This window comes from Corvus hawaiiensis, chromosome 20, assembly GCF_020740725.1.
Source record: "Corvus hawaiiensis isolate bCorHaw1 chromosome 20, bCorHaw1.pri.cur, whole genome shotgun sequence".
Taxonomy (NCBI): Eukaryota; Metazoa; Chordata; class Aves; order Passeriformes; family Corvidae; genus Corvus; species Corvus hawaiiensis.
This window is the reverse complement of record NC_063232.1, coordinates 7,147,836-7,173,478: the sequence shown is the minus strand read 5'-3', so window position 1 is coordinate 7,173,478 and position 25,643 is coordinate 7,147,836. Positions and strand designations below refer to the sequence as shown.

General features: G+C 50.2%; 1 protein-coding gene across 4 annotated transcripts in view; it reads left to right on the top strand.

Annotated features, from left to right (window-relative positions):
* Positions 1 to 25,643, top strand: part of CAMKK1 (calcium/calmodulin dependent protein kinase kinase 1) — an 85,471-nt gene that overhangs the window by 28,170 nt on the left and 31,658 nt on the right. For all 4 annotated transcript variants that reach the window (XM_048324323.1, XM_048324322.1, XM_048324324.1 and 1 more), the window contains exons 2-9: positions 1,678 to 2,184; positions 10,791 to 10,838; positions 12,517 to 12,570; positions 19,741 to 19,792; positions 20,351 to 20,484; positions 21,073 to 21,109; positions 23,374 to 23,395; positions 25,342 to 25,430. In XM_048324323.1, the coding sequence (XP_048180280.1) occupies positions 1,756 to 2,184; positions 10,791 to 10,838; positions 12,517 to 12,570; positions 19,741 to 19,792; positions 20,351 to 20,484; positions 21,073 to 21,109; positions 23,374 to 23,395; positions 25,342 to 25,430 (865 nt within the window). In that variant the 5' untranslated portion in view covers positions 1,678 to 1,755. The remainder of the gene's footprint in view (positions 1 to 1,677; positions 2,185 to 10,790; positions 10,839 to 12,516; positions 12,571 to 19,740; positions 19,793 to 20,350; positions 20,485 to 21,072; positions 21,110 to 23,373; positions 23,396 to 25,341; positions 25,431 to 25,643) is intronic.

The window sequence follows — 25,643 nt, the reverse complement described above, 5'->3', positions numbered from 1 at the left end:
CCCCACACCCCTTCCCTTGCTGCTGAGAGCCACCTGCAGTGCCTGCACCCTGGCTCCAAAGGGGATTTGTGCTTTTTCTTTTTTTTTTTTTTCCTTTTTTTTCAAAGGGGATTGAAGTGTTTAAATATAGTTTTAATAGAAGCTTTTAAAGCTGATCTCACCATTTCATTACTGTTTTGAGTGAGTGACACTTCTGTCAATTTGTTTCAAGCAAGCCTGCAGAAAAGACAGGAGGGGGGAAAGGAGGTGAACAGTGGGATGTGGAGAGGAATATCTTAGATGTTGGTATTCCCTTTCTGTGACACTGAGTGCCCAGCGTGTATCCCTATGATTGGCACATGACCTAGGGTGAAGCCTCCAGTCGAGATCTTAATCTGGTTTTCTCATTGATATAAAAGGTTGCTTGAGCTTGGCTGCCCTGGGGGACTCAGGAGGTCATCCCTGTGCAGCTGAGTTCACTATAGTGTGTTTAACTGAGCATTGCTGGGCAGCTCTGAGCCCTGCTCAACCTGTGCTCCTTGCCAAGGGTTGTGTGTGTTCCCAGGCTGATGCTGGATGGGGCTGTTTGGACTCGCTCACCCCCACCCTGTCCTCCTGTAAATGAAATGTAGATGCAAGTGTCACCTGACTTGCAGGAGTTTTACGCACAACCTGCTTTGAATACAGAGAACCACAGGTTGCAATATTTCAGGGTTAAACCTGCTCTGAATTCACTGGATGCAGGCCAGGGTGCTGTGAGTAAAGTCAAGTACTCCCCCGCTGTCCCCAGAAGATGGACAGAGGGATGAAATGATGCAGTGCTGCATCTTCAGAGGTGATTAAGTGTTGACAGCCATGTGCTGCAGAGGATCATTTCCTGCTCTGCACTGGGCTGGGAAGACTGAAATCTGTTTTAAATTGAGACTGAAATTAGCATCCAGGAAACAGCGATTCTATGCAGCAGCTTTAGCTTTGTATTGCACTTTGGTGTTCTGTAGGTCTTTTCCCGAGGAAAAGCTGCTTCCCACCATGCTTTAATCATTAAGCATTGTTGATTGTGTAACTCACTATAGTTTTTATACATGGTGGGCAGCAAGATTAACATGTGTTTGCACACAGACTGCAACTGTGTGGGGCCAGGGGCAACCCTGGAACTGGATTTGATTTTAAATTCTGCTTTTGCTGACTATGTTGGAAATGGCAGTGGGGAAGTCGTCAGGCTTGGCCATTCTGTGACACTCTATAAGGGCCTACAGGGCAGCAGAGAGACCACTGGGGAGCCCTAAATGGTTATGGAGTTGTTGTTATGCCTGTTGGGTTTGAGTACATGCCAGAAGCTCTTGTATCCTATAAATAAGAATTCAAGAGGTCGAAAGTTTGACCCTTGGCCCTCAGCTGTTGGGATGCTTCTTCCAGTATTGTAAGCTCTGGTGGGCTGTAGGTCTGGCTACAGAAGGAGAAGTTCTCTTTAGCTGTGTCACTTGTTACACATCAGATAAAATCTCATTTTTATCTCTTTCCTGTCTAGCTCAATGCCTGGGTTTGCCTTTCAGTCTGAGTGCTTGTACCTTGTTTACAGCCTGCCAGTGTTTTGCTATCACTTTCTGGCATGCTGGAAGAAGTCAGAGATGGCTGTTTGGTTATGTTTGTGTTAAGTGAACGTTATTGTTATTTACCTCTGTTTGTGATTCCTTTCAGGTATTTCATGGAGCCTTTGAGCACTAACATCGCTGCTCTCTGTGTGACCATCTGAGACCAAACGAGCTGGACACAGCCATGGGGGACTCTGCAGCAAATGCTGTGGATGGAGGCATGGACACACAGACTGAACTGGTGGAGAGGGTGGCAGCCATAGATGTGTCTGTTGTCCCAGACAGAAGTGACCAAAATGGTGAAGAAAATGACACAGTCTTTTCTGATAACATAAAGGACATCCAAAGAAATGGAGTCAGCAGTGACATGGGAATCAATGAACTTCTGCCTTCCCAACAGTCAGAAGATGCTCACTTGAGGCATATTCCCAAGAGACCTCTAACTAGACCTGGTCTATCAAGTAGGAAGTTGTCCCTTCAGGAAAGATCATCAGGAGGTTATTTGGCTTCTAGCAACACTCCAGGTTGTGGCCCTTATGCCACAGGGCCATCACCACGTATAATGAGGAGACCAACAATAGAGTCCAATCGGGTCTCTATATCAGACTCTGAGGTAGGCATGTTCTCCCCTACAGCTGAGGTGTTGAGGTAAGGTAAGTCTTTCTCAGGTGGTAATGGGAGCCTTCAGTCTTCTGGAGAAGTGTGTCTGAAAGCAGTGCTATTTCTAAGTGGGGGGAAAAAATCCCTGGAACCAGTTCCTCTCCATAGGAACTGGAGCGCTGTGCTGGGTGTAGCCCTGGCGCTGACATTTGGCTCCTTTAGCCCTCACCTGCCTGGGATAGTCTTGTTAAGGGACCATGACCCCTGTGTCGTGGTAGCAGGCAGAAGGTCTTTCAGGTTGTTCAGAGAAAGGGCTGTGGCCAAATGACTTTGTTCTTGTGTCCCTGCTGCATGTGCCCTTCAGGAATTCACCAGTCACAGCAGCTTTGCTGATGGTATTTTATGGATTTAAACTTCTGGAGATTATGTATCTGCTATTGTGTTTTGCCATAATTGAAGGCACGATTTAATTTTATAAAGAGCTTAAATGCCTGGCTCCTGTCAGGGTTTTCTTTTGTCTTTAAAGCATTTGTACCAGCAGTGGTAACGGAGGGCTGTGACCCTACTCTCCTTCAGAGGGGTGTCTGGGTGGCTGTGGTTGTTCTGCAGCTGCTCTTCTGGTCCCAGAGCTGCCCTGGAGGAGCTGTGACATGCTGTCAGTGGTTGAGTGTTTTGATGGAAGTGGGTGATGGTTGCAATTCCCAGTGCTGGGGAGGACAGGGAGCAGAGGGGCTGTTCAGACCACAGTGCCCAGTGTCATGATTTGGATGCCTGCAGCAACACAGGGACCCAAATCACTGGAATTTAGATTTATGCCAGTGTGGGTCCAAGGGACCAGGAGCTTAACATCTGTGTGGCTTGGTGTTTCCCTTTTGAGAAGTGGGTGTTTTCCCCTTGCACACCTGGAGAGGATGGTGCTGTGCACAACCAAATCAGCCTTTGTCCTCTGGGGAGTTGTGCAAGTCACATCAGCTGTGGGATGGGTGGTGCATCCCCAGCTGATAGGAGGATACCTGCAGAAGGTGCACTGCAGAGACTGCAGCTTCTTTGACAGCAGCCATATGCTTTAATAAGGGAGGCAGGGAGGGAAAGGAGCCAGTTCTTGGAAGCAGGACGTGACTTGAGTGCCAGCTCTCCCATCCTGCAGTGCTGTGACTGTGCCAGGAGTGAGGCTTTTCTGAAATCTTTCAACGTAACTGCAGTCAAGTGTGACTGGCACATTCCCATCTGCAAGCAAATTCAAAGTACTCCATCCTCTTCCACAGCACCTGCATCCTGGGGAGCAAGGGTTACTGCCTGGGGGTGGGAAATGCTTGGTTTGAAATGCAGATGTGGAGCCCTTGTGTCCCTGCTCTTGCAGCAGCTCTTTTCACAGTGCTGCCTTTTTCACGGTCACTTTGATATCACCGAGAGAGCAGCGCTGTGGTGCAGCCCAGCTGCACAGCAGAGCTGTGCTCACTGGAAACCATCATTCATATTAATGGAGAATGGCTGTGGTAGGAGTGGGAAGGGGGCCTGGGTGAGCTGGGAACGTTCTGAGGTGGGCACTTGCCCTCACAGAGGTGCTCTCAGGAGCTGTGCTGCTCCTTCCCACCTTACAGGGATAGCATCTGTATCCTATAAGGAACAGAAGGATTAGGAAGATGCATGCCTGGGTAAAATTTGAGGCTGGGCACTGACTCATGAGCAGTGTGTGTCAGGTGTGTGACAGCAAGGGGAGTGTGCAGCCTGCACACAGCCCAGCTCCAGTGTCACCACTGCTTCTGCCAAGTGGCTGTTAAAGGGTTGCTGTGTTGAGAGGCACTGCCAGTCCACATCCAAGCTGTGCAGCTGAGAGACAGCAGGGAACTCTGAAAGAAACGGAGAGCAGGTCTTTTGTTCTCTGTCAGGAATTCTAAAAGTTACCAGGGTCTCCATGTTGAGGCTTTTGGTGCTACTGGGGATAAAATCAGCCTGTGATGAAAAATACAATCATGGTACACTTGGCAGCAGCAGCTGCTGCTGGCTGTCTGTTGGTCACTCTGATACGCAGACCCTCAGTGAGGAGCGAAGCTGGTGGGTCACTGACAAGATCCAGCTCCCCAGTCACAGCATTGCCCTGGCCTGCCTGCAAATGGCTCTGTGGCACACCTGGTTCTAGGCAAGCTGGACATTCGTATTCCAGTCAGTGCCTCTCACCTGCTTAAAGCCATTTTGGAGTTGGTTCTTTCCCCTTGCATTGGGTTTCTGGCATCCTCAGTCAGTGCCTTTCAGTAGCAGACCATCCATTGCTCCAGCTCGTGGCCATTGCCTGGGTCAGTTCCAGTCTGTGCAAAGCTGGAGATGGAGTTCAGGAGCATTCAGGCCTTCTCAGTACCCACGTGCAGGCGCTGCCTGTCAGGAGCAGGGATGGATGGCACAGCTGCGTGTCACAATTTCCTGTTGTGCTGATAGCCATCTCAGAATGAGTCTGCTTCCCTCTCCAGCAGGATGGCAGCTCAGTTCCTGGCTGTTAGTGGTGCTGCATCCTGGGCTGATCTGGAGAAATAATGGAGAGATGTGCTATGCAGAGACAGAGTATGGGGATACGGCAGAGCTGAATGCTCTCTTACACTGATGAATTGTGGAAGAACGTTGTGTTCTCTTAGAGACACTGCTGAGCTTTTTAATGCTGCTTTAATACTCGTTCACAGGCTGGGAGGAAAACTTCTGTTCAGGTATGAAGAGGGCCAAGAGCTGAAGCTGAGCCTGTGAGGATGAGGGAGGATTTATGCAGTGCCAGCAGCAGGCAGTGAATTGGGGTTGTCCTGTCACTGGGACTGATTCCACGGACACTTGCCTGCTGAGCAGGGCTTGTGGATTTATTATTTAGGCAGGTGGTGGCTCCTGGGCTGGCAGGGCTGCAGCAGGGCTTGTTGTCTCACACAAAGGCTATTCCCAGAGACACCAATTAGCCAACTGCCCTTGGACAAAGAGTTGGCAGCTGCTGGTGTCTTGCAGCCACTGCTGACAAGTCTGGATCTGCAATTTTAACTCTGCAAGCGTTACTGTGTTCTTAATTAACCTGATCTGTCATTTCTCTATCAAAAATTGATCTGTACTTTAAAAAGTTCCCTGTTTGTTCCCCTCCTTTCTTAGATTATCTGTGGCCTAAGGCCTGGAAGGTTCTCTCAGTGCCGCCTTCCCTGGCAGGGAAGCCTGATGGGATTCTGCTGCCTTGCCGCCTATCAGGGCTTTGCTCTGACAAGGGAATGGCTTTGCCTTTAGCTGTGGCACAGAAGTGATTAAGCTGAAGCTATTAAGGGTCCATAAAGCTGCAGAGCTGAGGCACAGGCCTCAGAGGTTAGGTTGCTGGCCCACTTTTCCTCTTGATGTGATGTTCCTGGCTCCTGCTCAGTGCTGGCAGCAAGGGCAAGAGGAGAGGATTTTCCTGAGGCTGCTGAAAGCAGCTTCTGCTTTGCTGCCCAGATGATGCCCTGGTGTTTGTATGTACCAGGGAAAGACTCTCTGAAGCTGTTTGTACATGGGCATCTTGTCACTGTGTGATTGACAGAGCTTGTCCCATCTAAAAGAGCAGGTCTTGGGTCTGTGAAAGGGGAGAGGTGCTGCTTGTTGGAACGTGGCATTTGAAAGCACAGTGCTGGTGGGTTTGGTTTGGGTTTTTTTAAATTCTGCTGTCTTAAACCAACCTTTTTAGGTAGCCAAGAAAATGTTACTTGAAGAGTGGCCAGGAGAAGAATAAATGATGTCTTTTTTCAGGCTTTCTCCCCAGGCCTGCCAGCACAGTTAATTGCTTTATACAGTCTCTTCTCCAGTCTCTTCCAGTTGAATTTCCTCTCCCTTTCATATGTTCCCTTCCTCTCCCTGCACCCCGGTTCCTCTTGCCCTGGTGTCCACATTTGTCTCTCCAGCCTCTGGGATCAGTAGGAGACTGTTCCAGTTCCCCCTGCCTGGGTGTCTCTGCAGTTGTAGCAATCAGCTGGAGCTATGTGTGCTTCAGCAGGAGTGGAGAGGATGAGTCAGGCCAGTGCCTTCTCCCTCCTTGGAGATGCTCCTGGCCTGCAGATGCAGGGAGGAGAAAGAGCTGACAAAGGGAATTTTCCTATGCTGGATGTCCACGGCTTACTGCAGAGGCATGGAAAATAAATCACGGCTTTGTCCTTTCTGTCCTTGGCTTTCCCCGTCTTTGTCATAGCTCCCTGCTTGTTTGGCCAACTGGTTTGAAGCAACTGGTGTCAAGAGCTGAGAGGCAGTGCCTTGGTGCTGGGCTGATCCAGGTCTCACACTCCTCCAGGGCCTGGGAGCTGCCTGGTTTTCTTCACAGAGTGATTCCCTTGCCATGCACAAAGGTAAACTCAGGTGGGACCAGGGCAGAGGCAGGAACTGAGCTCCTACTCAGCATGGGCTGAGAGCTTCCCCTTCCAGCCCCTACGGGTCTCTGAGATTAATTTCTTGTAGAGGCCTTACTGTGGTGCTCAAACTAGAGCTCTTGAAAAGATTAAAGATACCTGGAAAGCATTTCTTCAAAGAAGGCTGCCCCACAGGCATTGCTAATTTCTTTTCCTTGGACTAATTAACCTTTATTTAAAGTTGCGTTTCCAGCTTGTCTAAGGGTAACGTCTGAGAGAAGGAGAAAGCCCAAAGCTGCAGCTGGGGAGGGGCTGGGGAGGGTCTGCCTTGGTCCCACGGGTCCCAACATCCTCCTCACTCTCCCAGTGATATCCCAGGGACCCAGCAGGTGCCCAGGCTCCTGCATCAGCTCTGGGGTCTCGGGTGGGTGAGCCCCAGTGCTGAGCCCCAGTGCTGTGCTCTGTGCCCAGCCATGGCCAGTGCAGTGCAGCAGGACTGGGCTTTCTTTTTGCGCTTCTTTTTGGATGTTGTTTAAAAATCTGTTTGTTTTTCTTACCACCATGAGGGCTAGGCTTCCTGTCTGTCCTTGTCTGTCCCTGAACAGCTGTGTAATTTGAATTCATTGCTGCCTTTAATACCCATTTTCTGGCTTTTATTTTCGTTTTGCCTGTTTTCAGAACTGCCTTCACTTCCCTTTCTAGGCAGGATGAGTTTAAACCAGTGTTTCCTCATTTTTCTTCCATGTTTCTCTTTAAAGTGTATCTCTGAATTGCTGAAAATTCTTTTCAGATTGGGGAATTTGGCTTTGTTTAGGGGGCAAAATTCTCCATTATATATGTATTCTCCTTTATATGTATGTAGGCAGTCTGATTGTTTTCAGAAATGTCTGATTTTGGAAATCAGCTCTGGTTCTCCCTTGCCATCCATGCATCTCCCCTGGGACAGCAAAGGCTCAGTTCTCAGTTTCTCAGGGTTTCTGTCACCCAGTGGTGGCCACAGTGGATTTCTGGAACTGGGTCTGGGCTCTGGACTGCATTGTGCTTTATGATTTTTGGCCGATTTTTGTCTTCTGTGGCATTCATTCCCCCTCCCTTTCCTCTCTTGACTAATACCTTGGACATGTTAACAAAGGGGGCATCTTGTTTTTTAAGGCAAAACAATTCCTGCACACTTGGACTGGCTCAGTCTAATTTAGTGACAGCCTTTCATTAAAGTATCTCATTAAGGTTCTCGCTGTATTTGTATTTATCAGCCGTTGCAAATACATCGGCATGTGATGAAATCAAGGGAATTGTACAATGTTATCTTAAAGAAACACTTGCCCAGAGATAGGTGTTTTTCTCTGATAAAGGAATAGGATAATTTTCCCACTTCCTGCAGGAGAACCAAGTAACAGAATAACAACCCTGCCAGTCTGCAGCAACACGTGGCAGGAGTTGCTTCAGCTGTGAATTATGGTCTTTTCAGCAAGGGGAAAAAAAAGTAGAAAGCACCTATAATCTGGTTTGGTTTTGGCTGTGTTCATCTCGAGTGCTGGAAGCACGGCAGAAGCTGAGGTGATGGTGCTTCCCGCTGGGAATTATCTGAGGGGGGGGGCGATGGGAACATGGGCCAGGTAGGGATGTGGTGGCAGCGAGTGTGAGCTCTGGGAGGCTGTGCTGCAGATCTCGTCACTGCCTTTCCCTTGGACCCTTTCTGGGTGTTCCCTCCCAGCGTTTATCCACCCCTTTCAAAAAACTATCCCTAAAGATGGGGGTTCTGGTGTCACAAGCTCCATCTAGCAGCAGTGAAACACCAGAGAGATGCCTCAAGTGGTCAGTCTGGTGGAGGATAAGAATGATAATTTGTGGCCAGAGGTTAAGAGGGATGGTGGGGAGGTCAGAGTCAAAGGAATTGGTGGCTAGGACACAGGGATAAGGCACAGTCCCTCCTCAGCTGCAGTGCACTTTGGATGGATGGATGGATGGATTGCATTCCACACAAAGGGCTCTGCTCCTTCTGGAGGGAGGGAAAAGATGCCACCATGGCTTTCTTGGCAGTCTGTGAGCAAGAAGAAGCAGCACTTGGTGCTTTAGAGATGCCACCTTGGTTTGAAACAAGATATTGAGTGCAGAGCAAAGAGTCAATGGCTATGTGTGGAAGGCTGTATCTACTCCTGCAAGTGATCCCTGCTCAGGAGGAGGCCTGGTAGCAAGACCTGGTCTTTTCAAGCTTGCTGGTTTGAAGAGCAGGAGATGTGAGGTGGTTGGAAGCTTTCTTGGAGGAATGGTCACTTTTCCTGCCTGCCCCAGCTGCTCCAGTGGGTGTTTCACCCTCTGCAGCACTGCAGTTTTCACAGAACCAGGCAAGGAGTACAAAGCTGAGCGCAGGGAAACCAGGAGACATTGTCAGACAAGTGTTCCTGCTGAGTCTGGGAAAATCACCACGATGCAAAGCACAGCCTCACACTGGGAAGTGAATCTGCTGGCACAGTGTTTGCAGGGGAGTTTGTCCTCCACGTGTCCATACCCTGGGTTCCTGCATGCGCCCCCTCCTTTGGGGAGGGGTGTCCTTTCAGGGGCCTCATGCCTTACATCTTGGCTTTTGCTGGGTCATGCTTTCTCCTCTCTTGGTGCTCCCAGCTCTGATGGATTCGTTTTTACCTTTGGAAAGACACGTGCTTTGCTAGCAGCAGAGTTGATACACTTCTATGGCCCCATTACTCACAGTTGGCTGCTCTTCCCTGTCAGGGAGGTGGAAAAAACTTCCTTCCCTGGCAATAAGATCAAGATTTAAACCATTCCTTGTATTCCTGACAAGCCACTGTTTGTAGGCTTTAAAAGTTATCAGTCCCCCATTTCTTTACTTTTTATTGTGACGATCTCTTGAGTTAGGAGCATAAGGAATGTTTTCTGGTTGGTGATGGGGAAAAGTCAAAATGACCATTTTCCACACCTGTGCTGGGTCCTGAGAGGCAGAGGAGTGTTGCTGTCGGTGGGAATGCTGCCTGGGGCAGGGACTCTGACACTCCCTGTTCTTACCAGTGGTCTGAAGGCATCTGGCACTGCTTTTATGTTGTGGTGCTGCTTCTGTAGATGGCAGGGATATTTTGAGGTTTATGGGAAGGCTAATCTACCTGTCTGCATGTTTTATATCAGCTTTGTTCCTAAAGAAGTGCAGAGGCTGGCTGTGAATTTCCAGCCTGCTTTAGTGCGGGGCAGTCCTGCGGAGAAATGTTCAGAAATGCTGGCTGGGGAAGAGCATCAGCCCACACCCTGTCCTGGCGTTGGAAACTCCTCCTTTTCCTCACCCCACCAAGTCTGGGGCTCTTCCCTCCCCTGCAGTGCAGTTCAGTGCTGTGTTCAGTGAGGACCAAGGCAAACTGCCCTGCAGCCCACTCTGCCTGCTGCCAGCACTGCAGAGATCCAGCTCTTTGCCAGGAGCTTAGCTCTGCAGCAAGGTGTGTGCTGTGCTGTCCCCCACAGACCCCCTCAGTGTGCTGCTGCTGTGGAAGTGTTTTCCTTTAAGCAGTACAGTTCTAAAGGAAGGGTGGGTTTTATGTCAGCTGGCTGCAAGGATCTTCTCTTCCACCTTGTTTTCCCCCTTCAGTGGTCTTGGTCTGTGGAGGAGCTCAGCACCCCCTCATCACATCCCCACCCCGTGGGGTTTCAGTGCTGGATTCCTTCCAGCAGAGATCAGACCTACTCTGGGGTGATTTATTTTAGCAAATACCATATCAGCTGAAGGGAGTCCGCTGTTTGTGTGGCACAGCAGAGGAACTTGGCTCTGTGTGCTCCCCTGGAGGAGCAGCCCATGATGCAGGTGAGGGTTCCTCTGGGTGCAGCCACAGCTGTCATGCACGGCCACAGAGTGTCCCTCTCTTTGCCAGGCTGATGTGGGGAAGGGCACGGGTTCATGCTGTGATCCTGGGGTGGATGCTGGGAGCTGCCAGGCCATGAAAACCCCGGGAAGCTGGGAGAGGGGTTTTCCTGCCTGGTACTGAGCACAGTCCAGTAGAGAGGGTTAATGTAAACAGGTCAGGGGCTGCTGTCCGGCCCCCTGGGCCGAACCTAGAGCAATGTTGGGGAAATGGGGTGGTTTTACACCAGCACAATCAGAATCAGAGTTCAGCCCATAAGTATTTTCTCTTGGGTTGTCAAAAAAAAAAAGCAGTGCTTATAGTGTAACATACACCAGTTTAAGTAAGATTAAGTCTTTAATTATTCAGCACTCTGCCGCTACTTGAACCTGATTCAAACTCAGTCATTTCCTTTACCAGTACTCTAATTATGTTCTCCTTTTGATCTGCAGGACTGTGTGCAATTAAACCAGTACAAGCTGCAGAGTGAAATAGGCAAGGTATGTACTGGGGCTCACGTTGGTCACACCAGCCTGTGTCACACACATGAGCAGGGGTGGAAAGGCTGTGCCAGCCCAAGGAACGTCACTGGCCAAGACTCCTTGCAAGTTGTGTTTGGTTTGGGGTTTTTTTGGGGGTTATTATTTTGAGCAAGTTTTGTTCAAGGTCACAGTGGAGTTACTTCCTTTGAAATCTAAATTTATTTTTCCTCCCTCAGAAGGTGTTTGAGCTGGCTCCCTTTCAGGGTGTTTGCTTGCCAAATGTAACAGTACAGCCTTTGATGCATTAATACAACACAACAAGGAAAATAAAATTTTAAAAAAACCCAAAAAGATGATCAGGACAGATGTTTGGTCCCCATCAGGACTAGTTAAAGTTTTTACGTCATGTGAAATGCTTGTTTAATTCTAGTGCACATTTAAAAGCTGCAGAATGATTCAAAAGAGATTCCTCTAAAGTTATTTAGAGGTCTGGGCTGGTGAGCAGCTCAGACACCTGCACATTTGGCCGTGTGCCACCGTTGCAGATGGGTCCACGAGCAGTGGTGCTGTCTGGAAGCCGTGTCTGCCTCTGCGGTTGGAACATTGCAGTCAGAGGAGGCTGCACCCTGAGCTGCAGAGACCTTCACCAGAAGTTTCATTAGCCCAAATGCCTCCAAAACAAGAGGCCCCAGGCTGTGGGATGGCACCCCCACCATCTGTGCCATGGGCTGTGCACTTGGCTGCTGGCAGGCAGGGAGCAAGGCTGGAGGTACCACTGCTGGCACAGCAGATGCCATCCCCAACTCACACACAGCTTCAGACCCACTTAGGACTTCTTTATGATTTAAGGAGAGTGTAAAACTTCTCTCAGGTGGATTTGTCCCTGCCTTCTTCCCTGTGGGTCACAGCAAGCAGATGGGCACTGTGAGGTTGGTAGAGGGTCTGCTGGACCTGCTGTGCTTCTGGATCAGCCAGGTGGCTTGTTGGTCTCCTCTGAGACCAGGACCTTACTTCAGCTCTCAGTGAAGTCAAGAGAAATATTTTGAAGGCTCCAGTGTTCATGCCACTCATTTATTCAACAGGCATCTGTCAGGGATGATACCTGGTCGTGGTGTCACGTCTCACTTGCATAACAAGAGTATTTACATGGAACTTTGACAAAACAGCAGTTTGGATGGGGCTTGGCTTCAGGCTGTCCCTGGAGCTGTGGATACAGCAGCAGTTCATCTGCCTGGGCAACATGTGGCAGGTGGAAGGCAGGTCATCACTGAAGTCCATTTGCTATCAAGAAAGGGAGAGGTCTTGTGCTGAAAATGGTCTTGTAGTAGAACAGGAAAGGTGTTCATGTAGAATATCCAAATTTGCACCAAAAAAATATGCTTGAAAATTTTTCTCTCTGCTCCCCACCGATGTCTGAGTTCAGACAGACATGGTGGCTTTGGCTCAGGGCTGGAGATGATGGGCTAGCACTCAGCTCCTCCAGACATTGATAATCCTCCAGTGCCCCATGGCTGCAACAGAGCTGCCAAAATGTACAACCTCGCCGTAGGGCTACATCACCTGCAGACTGCTCGGGGGTCAGCGTGGCCTGGGGTCTTGGAGGTGTTTTCATCCCAGCTGTGGTCTACCAGCCTTGAGCAGCAAGAAGATGAGGTGAAGCTGCTGAACTGACTGTGCAATTCCTGTTTATTTTTAGGGTTCCTACGGCGTTGTGAAACTGGCCTACAACGAGAACGATGACAAGTATTATGTAAGTGTGTCTCTCCTCTGCTCCTCTTTGCTGCTGCTGTTGCCTCCCTGAGAGCTGGGTCCTCTCCACCTGGCTGCTCTCAGCATGTGCACTTCTGGTTTGGGTGGCTTGCAAGGAGCTGAAGCTCCCGCTGGGCACGGAGCCGCTGCGCGCGGGAGGGGACCGGGTGGGTGCCTTATGTAACAGGCAGGCTGCAGAAGCATGTTGCTGATTTGCCTTGGCATTTTCTAGCTATGAAGCAGGTCACCTGAAATTAGAGGCATGTGGGTGGTGGTATTCAGCACCTGCTGTGCATTGGAAGCCTGGCCTGGAATGAGCAGGTGTTTTGTAAGGAAATGGGGGCGTTTCTCAGGAAAATGTTGAACAGTGTGGTGTGGCTGGGCAGTGCCAGGCTCCCTGCATCTTACCCCCTTGGGGGATGCCTGGGGGACACTGAGCGAGGCTCACTGTCAGGGCATGAGGTGTAGGGTGCAAGACAAGGCAAATCTTGGGTTTTAATGAAGCCAGAGTTGGAGAGTTTCATATTTTAAAAGGCTGCTTATGCTGAAGGCTCCTGTTCTGTGCCTCCTCTTTCAGAGGCAAGTGAATCCCAACCATCTCAGCCGGGATTCCTGCAAAATCTGCCTGCAGATGTGCTCATGTCCCTGGGCTTGCCCTGTGGCTTCTTTTGTTCAGGCTGAAAGCAGGAGCTGGAAGGAAGGAAAACTGCCTTGCTATGTGTGGCTGTGCCTGGAGGCTTCTGGAAAGAGCTTCCAGCTGTTTCTGATGGATCCCAGAGCAGGAATCTGCTGAGCAGAGCTGCGTGGTTGCAGTGCTGTTGAACCTGAACCCGACACAGCCCTGCCAGAGCTACTGCTCCACACTGCATTTGGTGAGAGAGTCTGGCTGTTGCTCCTGCATGGGGATGAAAATGGGCCCATCAGAGCACCCAGACAGTCTCATGAGCTGCTGCTTGTCCCTGCTGGCCGTGGGACAATGGGGAATAAGATATGTTGTGGAACGCAAAGCATGCTCATTCCCCACTGCTCCCCAGATAGGTTTTCCTCCCTGACTCCTGGATTTACAAGTGACACACCAGGTTGAAAGGGTCAGGTGGGAATTGTATGCCCGTGGGTATTCCTTAGCCTTTCTGTGCTTCCAGCGGGCGTGAAACTGCAGCAGGAATGTCTTGAAATGAGGGATGGAAGAGATGAGACAAAAATCTGGACAAGGTGGCCTGGAGCTGGCCAAGGAAAGGAGCCACAATTCTTTCCATCTCCCGTCCTTTCCAAGCTGACTCACGGCCACACCGGAGCTGTTTCCAATGGCTCCCTTTCTCTGCTGCCCTCCAAATCCTCCCTGCCATGCCCTGCAGCAGGATGGTTTGTTCTGCAGAGTGATGGTGCCAGCCCTGGCTTCCCTGATCCATCTGTCCCACCAGCACAGGCATGCCAGGGCCAGTAGCACGGAGTGGGAATGCATCACATCTGTAAATCATGTTTGTTTCCAGCTGAAAATATTTTTCCTTTGAAAATTGTAATCCTTACATTTTGGCACTGCCCTTTTGTTCATTTGAGCTGCCCCCGTGGGCAGGGCAGCGGTCACAGCTCGGCAGGGGAGAGCTGGGCTTAGGATAGCATTGCCTGCTGCGTTCCTGTCCCTGTTTTGGATACAGATGAGCTCCATGGATGTAGATTTAGCTGGTCAAATAAAAACCAAAAGTGAAAGCCTGTGTGCAGGTTAGCCTGGTGTGTGTTAGTTAATCCCCATTTAATCTTGGTTTCTAATCTAAGCAAACTCTTTAAAGGTGCTGCAGCCTGGGAGGGGCTCTGTGCCTGGGGGCTGTTTGAGCCTCACCTGAAGCCAGGCAGGGCATGCAGACCCTTTTAGTGCCAGCACTGCAGGGATGTGCTCTTTGCTTCACCCCATCCTCCTTTTGGGGCTGAGCTGGATCCCAGCTGGGATCCTGGGGCTGTGGAGGTGGTCCTGGGAGGTGTATGGAGAGATGGGCCCAGGGCAGTGCCTGCTGTGCGTGGTCGTGGTGGTGTCTGTGCAGGAGAGGAGGGGGCAGGCGGCTGCACTGCTGGGAAAGGCAGTGACCTCTGAACTCTGTCCCATGTCCTTGTTCCCCTCGTGGCTGGGGCAGTGGGAGATGTCCCCTTCTCCAGCTTCAGTCCCATGCCTGGCACCCCTCATCCTCCCCACTGCCCGCACTTGTGTTTTCCGGGAGGGCAAGCCGTGATGGAGACACCTCTGCTTTTCCAAGGCATTAAACCAGCTCAGGAGCTGGCAGACTTTTCAAAGCTTCAGAGAAACAGTGCCAATTGCATAACTGGCTAATGGTGGCTTAGCTCCCCACCTGCCTGCTGTACCTGACCCTCGAGCTCTCCCAGAGCTGAGACGACTTCCATCCTGCCCTGCTTATCCTTCCCATCCCGGGCTGTTCCTCAGCAGTGCACCCCAACCCCCGAGGGTACCTAATGCCTCTTACCAGCAGTTAATAGAAGCAATTGTGATTCTAACAGTGGGGAAGAGCCTTTTCTGTGTGTTTGTTTTCCCCCAGATTGAGCTATGGAGGGTGTTTTTTGACTCCGTGGTGAAAAGCAGTAAGAATTTAATTGGAGAAAATCAGCCCTTGGTTGGCCTTTAGTGAGCAAGGCCAGGGTGGACAGGGCTTGGAGCACTCTGGTCTAGTGGAAGGTGTCCTTGCCCATGGCAGGGAGTTGGAACTGATGATCTTTAAGGTCCCTTCCAACCCAAAGCATTCTATGACACGCTGTTTCTGCAACTGATTTACATTTGCAGTGGTTTAGCATGAGGCCAGGGTGTTGCTGCCCTTGTTATTGTCTTTAAGCTAGTGTGCTGCAATAACAAGGACCAAAATTGTAAGGAAATAAGGAAAAAAAAATATTTTGGGGCCTAATTCAGAGTGTGGCTACTGATTCTTGCTGAGGTGTGGGACCCTTTGCTAGCTCCCTTCAAAAAGGCAGTTTATAGGGACCAAGGACTGAGTATAGCTCCTGTTGAAGCAAGAGGAAAGATTGCTTCTGCTTTAATGAGTTTCAGATCTGGCCTAGAATTAGGAAAAACTCTCAAGAAAAAAATTCAATCACCACATTTGGGAAAAAATGTAGATGGATTGTATTTACTTTGTGGGTTTTTTACCTTCCATTAAAGACGAGGGAGTGCTTCTAAGAGCTTTGCCCTTGGTTGCTGTGAGCACCCACAGTGCCTGGGAGGGCTGTAAAAGTGTCCTGGCTCACATCAGTGGATGCAGGGAATGTGTTAGACCACGGAAACTGGAATTTCTGCACCAGGTATGTGACCACATGCTCCCTCCAAGGACGAGACCCTGCTGGAAAGCAGAGCTGGCTGCCAGAGCAGAGGACCCTGCTGCTCCTGGGGCACACAAAGCTGTTACAGCAGCTTCTGTGGAGCTCTGCCAAAGGAACCCTTTACACTGGAAAGGTTTCAGTGTCTCAGTTTGAAGGAGATGCTTTGACGATGACTAGGGGAAAAAACAAAGGCCAAGTTCTGTGAAAAAGCAGCAAATAAAAAGCAAAGGCAAATGTGTCCTGGCAGAGATCTAGATTGGAATCATTGTGCTGATGGAATTTGATTCTTTGATGCCTCAGGTCATGTCTTCCTCCTATTTTCAATTTCTAAATCATCTTGCAAAGAAAAGTGGTTATGATGGGCATTTTTTATGCTACTGCTGGAATAAGGCAATAGCGTTTAGGTTGTCAGTGGATTTTTCTTTTTTTCATCCTTCTTTTTTAATCTTGTTTCCTAAGAAACAAGATTTGTGTGATTGTGGTCTCTGCCTCTGTTTGTACCTAACAATCTTTGCAAGGAGGGCTGTTTCCTACCCAGTCTCAGTGATGGGGAGAAATTCCTTCCAAGTTTATAGAAGCAGTGGCTGAACAAAGGGCTGCTGCTGAGACGGTGGCCAGCAACGAGCCTTGAACTTCCCAGCCCCTGGAGAATTCACCTTGGTTGCCATCCAGGTGGAAAGGGAAGGCACAGCTCCTGTGTTTCCCATCCTCTTGCTCATATAACAGCTGCTGAACCACTGCCAGCTGCACTCCAGAGCAGTGAGGAGCAGGGAAGTGCTCTCTGGCTTGCTCTAACACCCCGTGCTGAGGGCTTGTGAGGGGCTGGGTCACCCGGGATAACAACAGGATCCTTGGGAGGCAGCTGGGGACAGGCGTGCTCCAGGACAGCATCCCTGCTCTGGTGGCATGGCATGGATGGGGCACAGCCTGGTGATGCAATTCTGCTGATGGGACTAAAGGTTACAAATGCAGGAGCAGGATTTTAAGGCTGTGGCAGCTAATCCTGCCTGGTTTAGGATTTTCTTTCTGTTCATAACACTCCTCTCTCCGAGCAGAGCTTCCCTCTCAGCTGCTTTGTCTGAGGGATGTTGTTGTTAGGCAGGACAGGTGAAGAAGGGCTGGAAACACTCTCTGGTCTGTTCAGCATTCCCACAGTGTGCCCTCATGCACTGGTAGAGGATTTAGGTGGTTAGTAGGGACGTCTGAGCAGCATCCCACTCTCCTGGGAGCTGCAGGTAGGGACTGTGCACAGGCTTCTGCCCTTGCACTACAAGTCTCTCCCTTAGCATATAAAATGACATTCTAAGCGCTGTGAGAGCATCACCAAGGACAGGTGATAGGTTCCCTTGGCTCAATCATTTTGTCACCCTTCCCTCCCAAAACAAATGGCCATTTTGCCTTTGTCATTACCCGCAGCTTGTGGTCTCGCTGTTGTGAAAGCTGCTGTGTCACAGGCATTCCTCCTCTCCATAAGCTTGGGATCTCCTTTCCCTCACGCAGCTTCCCTGTGGTTTCCAGCTGTAAGGCTGATAGGAAGAGAGCAGTAAACTTAGATAATAAACATACATCAGAGAAAAGCACACAGTTCCTGCTGCTTCTCAAAGGGAAATGTCAAGACCCACGTCCACATCTGGAGGAGGATGTGTGGAGGAAATCTCCAGGCTCCCTTTTCCTGAGAAGATTGAAGCAACACTCGCCTGTGCAAAGGGAAAATCCCTCAGCTTGGCTCTGAGCTGGTTCTTTATCAGAAGGGCATTATCTGGGTAATTAGCTCTGCCTGTGAGTACAAATGTCTCTGGCTCTGTCATGCATGTGAGCCCGGAAGGAGCGGTTTTCTGAAGCATCCCTGAGATGCTCCCACTACAGCAGCCACAATTCAGGAGGAAGCCTGGTCCTACCAGCTCACTGTAATTAAAGTGAGGCTTCACAGCCACGTGCCCTCCTCTCTGCCCTTGTGATAATTAAGTGGTTCTGGCCTGTTGCTTTTTGTCCCTGATTGAGTTTGCCAGTGCAGTGGGACAGGTCCTCTCTTTTGACCCAGCTCTGCTTGTGCAGTAGCAGATACTGGTGCTTCAAAACTGGTATAAGCATATCCTGGTGCTTCTTTCCCAGCAGTAGTGGTGGTTTGCAATCAACTCACCTACGATGCAGTAGCCCCCCATTGCCCCTCAAGTGTCCTTCAAGGAGTTTGGGTGACAGCAGTAGCTCCTGTTCCCCCCATTTCTGTCCCAGAGAGCAAGTCTTGTCTTAGCTATTGCTCCTCTCTGTGCCTTCCTGCTCCCTCCAGCTTCTCCTGGGGAGGACTGTCCTGATGTGAGCATGGCTGGTGGTGATGGTTCGGTTTCTTAGGCTGAGGCCCTCAAGCAGCAAATTGAGCTGAGCTTTCAGCAGCAAATTGCATCTTCTGTTTTTTCCTTTTTCTAAAGCTCCTTGCCAGAAGGCAGCGAGGACTCAAGATGGGATTGGAGCAAGAGAAGCCTTCTCCTCCTGGGTTGGCAATGGTTGAAAGAGAAATGGATGTACTGATTCCTTTGATTTTTCTCATAAATTTTCATTATGCAGAGATAAAAGTGGGGAGCGTAGGAAGTCCTCCAGGCTTGGTCCTGGCCGTATTTGGAGGTGGCTGTGCACATCTTGGATCCTCTTTCAGCAGACCATGAGTCACTTGGCTGCTTGTATTGGACACAGAGCTGTGCTAAGTCAGAGATAAGCACTTCTGAGTCTGTCTCTCAACACCATAATTTCCAACAGTTGGTTTGGAGCTGTCAGGCAGGATTGAGACACTGCACAGTGTCTCTTGTCAATTACACGGGTGCAAATCCAGAGGATTTCACTGGATCAGTACCAAAAATAACAATCCTTTCAGCGAGCCATGAACCTGTCTGCAGTGGGAGCACTAATGGGAGGTGGGGATGCTTGGACGTGTGGTGCCATCATTGCCAGGAAAAGCACTTGGGAAGGAGCTCACTGAAATGGGTTTGGTGACCTGTTCCTGGTATGTGTGCTGAAAAGAGGTAGTGGGCAGAGACCCTGCCTCTGTGGTATTAATGCAGAATTCCTGGACGTTTGACTGTGTCCTGCAGGACTCCTTGGTTAGTTGGATTTTGTAGGGATCACTCCAGTGTGAATTACATATTGGATGCTTTATTAATAGGAGTAACTGCTTAGGCTAGGGGAAGGAGCGAGTGACCGTCCCAGCTTCTGGAAGCACAGACTTTTTTCCTAAGCAAATTGTGCCATGAGCTGGTTTCTCATTAAGTATTCATCTGCTGGGCCACTCAGGGGCTTTGAGTAGCCCTCCAAAAGGTTATTAATGCACAGAGCAGATGGAAGCACAAAGACTGTTTATTAAATTCAGACTGCCTTTTGCCACTATGCTAATGCCAGCTGCATGGCAGGAAGAATTACCCTGCCCCTTTCCCATGCCTCAGCTGCCTGGGTTCAGTTTCCTACTTATACTCCCTGACAAGACAAAACATAAGATGAAGCAGCCTTGAAGTGGCTCTGACCTGAAGCATGGCCATAACATCATCCAAAACAATGGGTCAGCCAGAGGCACCCACCTCTTCCCTCAAGCTTCTGCCCCAAGTGCAGAAATTGGGCTCCTTTTTCTTTGTCCATTTGAAAATAAATCAAAACCTTTCATGGTGAAAAATGAACAGAACAGATGGTTAGCAGTGCTTTTAGGAAAGCCTGGGTCAGGGTCTGTCTGTTGCGGCCACCACTAACCAGGAGCCTTCTCTGGGCTGAGGAGCAGCCCTGAGCCAGTCCCTGGTGCCCAGCATACTCCCAGGTCACAGCAATCAGCTCTCTGGCTTATGTTCAGTTTTAACACTGCTTTTTCTTCTTCCTCCAGGCTATGAAAGTCCTCTCCAAAAAGAAGCTCTTGAAGCAGTATGGATTTCCACGTGGGTATCTCACATTTAGAGGTCTGCCTGTTGTCCTCCCTCAGCCCAATCTCTCTGTAGAAACATTGTCTGCAAGGACTGCAGAACTTGGCCTCCTATGAAAGCTGCCCATGTAGTTGGGAGCTGGTTAAAATGCAGTGGGTGGTGAGGGGGCAGATACAGCCACAGGGAAATTCAACACACTCAGTAATGAGATTCCTGGCTCTGATTTTTGTGAATCTCTTTGAAGTGGTGACTCTTCCATGTTCACCATTTATGAAGCCTAATTAAGCACTGGAAGTTAAGCAAGGTAGTCCCCCTCCTTTCAGAGTCTCTTCTACCCCTGGGATAGCACCTGGGTGCAGGCTGTGCCGTGGGATGCCCCAGACCCATCTGGGCAGCTGGGAGCAGCTGGTCTGAATGGGACTTGGAGATCTCAGTTCCATGTGGGAGACTGCAATGCTTTGGGATGAGAACAAGGTGATGAGATCTTCCAGAACAGCTGGAGGTATCTGCAGAGGGGCCAGTGGCTGCTCATCCTGTGTGCAGGAATTCCTCACTGTCCTCTCACACTTGCAGGTCGGCCTCCTCCCAGAGGGTCAAAAGCATCCTCCGGAGAGCAGCCCAAACCCATGGCACCCCTGGACAGAGTCTATCAGGAAATAGCCATCCTAAAGAAGCTGGACCACATCAATATCGTTAAGCTGATAGAGGTGAGCTGCTTCTCCACCCTAAGCTATGCTGAAACAAGTCTGGTTTGTATTGCAAAAAGAGGATTTTTCTTCAGCTGCTCCTACTTCAGCCAGAATTGGTTTAAAATAGATGCTGAGAAGTTTAGGCTGGTGATTCCAAGCAAAGTCATACTGATTGTGTAGGACAAACTGCACACTCAACCTGGGCTCTGGGCTGGTGCCCAGGAGAAGGCAGCTCACTTTGCTGGTAGAAATAGCAGTGAGCTTTGATCATTGAAACTTGTGGGCAGACAAGCCTGGGAAGGTGCACAAGCGCAAGGCTTTGGTGCCATTCTCATTATTGACTGAGGTCAGGTTAGGACAAGCAGTGCCTTTATTGGTAGGCTGTTTCTCCAAATACAGGCAGAAGCCCAGATTTTTCTGAAGACAGGGAAATCTGTGTCCTTCAAAACCCTACTCTCTGCAGGACTCTCTAAATATTAGCCTAAGCTGTTCTCAGTGCTCTGCAGCTCAGCACAGTGTACTGGGAGTGTTACTTGCTTAAAAATCTTTTTTCCTGCTGTTTTTCACTTTTTTCCTCTTCCCGCTTATTTCTCTGTTATCTCTCAGGTCCTTGATGATCCTGCAGAGGACAACTTGTACATGGGTATGTGAGTCTCATAAGCTAACAGAACCATCTGGGCTTAGGCCTAGTGATGCAAGTGACACGTACCAGGACTCGGGGTCAATACGGGAGGAAACTTGTGCCAACTTCAGCAGACTTATTTTTTTCTGCAAAGTTAAAACGCCTGTAAATGCAGCTGGGATGGAAAGGCCCCGTGCAGTAGGGTAAGGCAACCTTGTGTCAGTACAGCTGTGCACATCTCTTTGCCATGGGGACACTAAAAAGACCTGACAGCTGCTCTGCCCTCCCCTCTCTGGAGTTGATTCCGGTCCCAGAGCCAGGAGGGAAGGGAAGGGTGCAGGATGGTTTCCTTGTCCTCCTGCTATGAGACTTCTGTAGGCTGTGGATAGTAGTAGTGACTCCAGAATCACTCCAGTCCTGTCTGGGGCTGTTCCCTGTGGCCCCTGCAGAGCCACTGACCACCCTGCTGAGCCTCAGCACCTCCTAAGGGAGCAGCACTCCTGCCTTTGGTGGGGAAGCCATGCCTGACTGGGTGTTTATGTAGAGGGCGAGGGAATTCCACTCATTTTGTCTTCCTCTCCTCCAAACCCTGAAAGTGCCAGCCACAACCTAACCCCCATTTGGGTAAAACATTGAGAGATAGGCCTGGGAGGCCCTGAGGTGCCCTCTGAGATAGGCCAGAGGAGGGGCTGGCTGACCCTTTTACATCTGTGCTTCCCTGAACTGTTTCCTGATGAAGCAGGTTCAAAGGCTGCTCCTCATGAAATAATTATGGGACACTTTTGAAGCTGCCGTGAAGGAGGACTCTGCCTAGCAAATGAAGCAATTTGCCTTTGAAAGAGCACTTTTCCCTCTGGGCTGAAGCTCCAGTGGCATCTGGCAGCATCCCAAAGTGATGGCACTCGTGGTGGGGAGGGTGCTTGAGGCTGTTGTTTGAAGACCTGAACTCCTGGAGATGGAGGAAAGGGGAGAGATGAAGTAGAAAGCTGCAGAGGGAAAAAACCTGCCAAACCTAAACCAAGCTCTACCTGTGGAGCAAGAGAACTGTCCCAGCAATAGCAGCAGGACAGGTGGGGTATCTCCTGGTCCCAATGGAGGTTGTGCTGGTCCCTGAGTGATGAGCAGTGGCCATGTCCCTGTTGTCCATATTCCATCACCCCTTTCCTCTGTCTGGGATCCCATGAGTAGTTCAGGCTCATCAAGCTCCTGCCTTTGCAGTACCCTTGGCAGAAGGAGAAGCTGTGGATGCTCAGTGTTGCTCAGGACTGAACCTCCTGCAAGTGGGTTTGCTCCCTCCTGCTGCTGACCCAGCTGACGATAGCTGCACCTTTCTCCTTCCCAAAATGCCCCCCAGTGCAAAGCAGGTCTAGAGGAAGTGCAGTTTGCTCTCTGCCCATGACTGCTGGGATCAGGCACTGCTGTGAACACTTGGCTGTGTGGTCACTGGGAAAGGGTCTGGGGTGGGATGTGAGCAAGCTTTGAGGAACCTGCAGAGGTAGAGGGTGGTTGGATAAGGAAACGCTTCCACGAGCTGCAGCTTCTTCCACCTGGAGGGCAAGACGAGCCAATTCAGGCTGCCCTGTTGTGTTTGTACCTTCAGAGGGTCCCACTCCTCTGGTGCTCTGGGGAGGGGATCTGCTCAGATTTTTTGAGAAGTGCAAAAAATCCCCATATAATTCATGGGGAGAGAGCTGTCCTACTCTACATAAAAGCAGATCCTTCTCCTGTTTGCAGAACAGGGCAGAGCAGAAGAACGCTTTCCCCCAACCCCCTAATCAGACACACAAACGCATGTGCTCTGCAAACCTCAACTCACACCAGCAAATCCTCTTTAGTTGCTCCCGCCAGGGAGTGTTTGGCTCTGACAGAGCTGTAGCTGTGCTGCTGATTGACACAGCAGAAATGGAGCAGCATGTTCTTACAGCATCTCCTTCACTATCAGCAATTTAGCAGAAATATCACACCAAACACCCTCCCTTGGAGGTACAACAGGGCTCAAATCAACGAAGGCTGACACCCAGAGCAGCAGCACCATGGCTGATAAATTAGCACCCGCTGTCTCCCTGTATGGAGCTGGCGGGGGGGGGATATTTCTCTGTGCTGAAGAGATGAATATTTTCATTTTGCATCCTCTGGTGTCCTTGTCATGGGTGAGGGAAGAGAAATGAGTGGAGATAAATTGATTTTGCAGGTATGGGAATGGATGTGTTTTTGTAGGTGATGAATAACAAACAAGCCTGGGCTGCTCTTCTCATTCATTCATGGTTTATTTCCTTTTCTTGCAGTGTTTGACCTCATGAGGAAAGGGTAAGTAGTCCTCCTGGGATCCCTTCTGTTGAAAGTTTTGGTGTTCATCATCAGCTTCCTGTGTGAAATGGAGGTTTGGTACGTCCAGAGGGGCAAACCCTGTCTGCAGGGGAGGCAAAACCCAGCTGGAGTTGCCTTCGCGCTGCTACAGCCTGGAATGATGTGATGAATAGAAATGTGCTGGGAGAACACGTCCTGGTGCCAGACTCTGATCTGGAAAACAAATTTTATGACAATTCCTTATCAGGTGCCTGGAAGAAGAGGTTTGAATAGGAATATTCTGCTGGGTTCCAGCCACATTGTGGCTTCCTCTGACACAAGGGGTGTGTGGTTGCTTCAAGATTTACTTGCCACCTGCTGCCTTATTTTGCCGTCAGCAGTAACCTCTCATGGGAGGCTGTTCTGTTGGCACATTTCTCTTGCATAGTAGAAGAAGGGATATGGTGGTGAGACGTTCCTCACCGGCCTTTGCTACACCTGCACTGATTCTGCAGCTCTGCAGTCCCAGTGAGGTCATGATTGCTGTGTCCAGGATGGAGGAGATACCCAAAAGGGTTATTTTTCTCTCTGGCCCCATGAACAAGCTGCCAGCTCCAGTGGGTTGCTGGCAAGAGGCTCCCCAGTCTCCCTGGTGATCAGGCTGATGCCTGTCTTGTAGCTGGGGGAGGTCCTGTAAACAGCTGAGGCCAGGGAACCTGTGGCTCATCCAAGTGCAGCCTGGCTGCCTCTGGCAGGAGGCAATTAGACTCCATTAGTGACTCTGCCAGCCCTCACATTATTTCTGTCAGCACTCACACTTTCCCCTTGGTTTCAGCAACAGAAAAATGTGCATAAAAGAGGGAGGGAAGGCAGTGGCAGGAAAATGCAAGTGGGAGATGAAGGTCATCAATCAGATGGGCAGCAAGGGAGAAGAGGGAAATACTGCAGGAAGGATTTGCTGCTGGGTGCTGAGGGGAAGAATCACAGAGCCTGCTTTTGGCAATGGGCTGTTCTCTGCCAGGGTTTGGCTTGCCAGGATGATGTCCCAGGAGCACTCACTCAAATCCAGCTCCAGTCAGTGGACGTATGTCCAAATGCAAAGCCAAGCTGCCGAGCACAGGCAGGATTAGCCCGCAGGGCAACAAAGTCCTTAGCCCCAGCCATTCATCCACAGGGGAACAGGAGATTCTGACTAGCTCTTACAGCCTCTTTGCCCTCAGCTTTCAGCAGGCACAGGCAGAAGAGAGGCTTTTAGAGGAGACTGTGCATCCCTCAGCAGTGGTGGCATTCAAAGGAAAGGAAAGGAGAAGCTGACCAGGTAACCTTGGCTGTTCAGGGCTGAATGGCTGAGCTCTGGTGGTGGCTGAACCCTGAGCAGCTAAATAGGCTTTCAAAGCAGTTTAGCACAATGCACTGAAAATATTTCCATTTAACCTTTGAGCTAGTGGTTCATGTCTAGACTCTGCCTCAGTGTAGACCAGCTGCACAATGATATTGCACCAGGACTGAGCCCCAGCAGGCAGGACATCCAGTGCACAGCAACAGGCACTGGCCCCGCTGCTGCCTGGGATCTCATGGCAATGCTGGTGCTCACAGCCATCAGCAGCTTTAGCAGGAAACCAAAGGCCAGGTCCAGCTTTGTTCTTCTCCCATTAGGACTGTCAATGAATAGTGTTTGTCTTATTTTGTGCAGACATCAGCAGTTAATCCTGATGATTATGAGGGCTCTGTGGCTCGTGCTGGCTCAGGGACTATGCAATACCACCCATCACTAGCCAGGCTCAGTAACCAAAGCATCACCACGTCCAGAAAGGATGGACACGCCTCCATCCTGTGTCACAGCACCCAGAGCCTTTCAGGAGCCTGGCCCTCAGTGCTGGGCCGTGGTGATGGAGAACATACTCCTGCAGCAAGGGGTGCTGCTGCCATGCTGCAAAGCACTGAGCTGCTGTCCCTCTTCCCCACAGGCCTGTCATGGAGGTGCCCAGTGAGCAGCCCTTCAGCGAGGAGCAGGCTCGGCTCTACTTCCGAGACATCGTGCTGGGCATCGAGTACTGTGAGTACCCCAGCACTGGCAGTGCTTTGCAGAGGCTGTGCCTCAGCCCCTGCACAGCTGGGGAGGGGCATCTCGACACTGGGGGGGTGTTGGACGAGCCAGAGGTCCCCTTGGATTGCCTGTGATGGGGTTGCTGTTGAGGTGGCCCCACTCAGCTCAGGTTTACCCAGTAAGTGTCACAGAACCCTTAGAAAGGACGTTAGGGAAATAGCG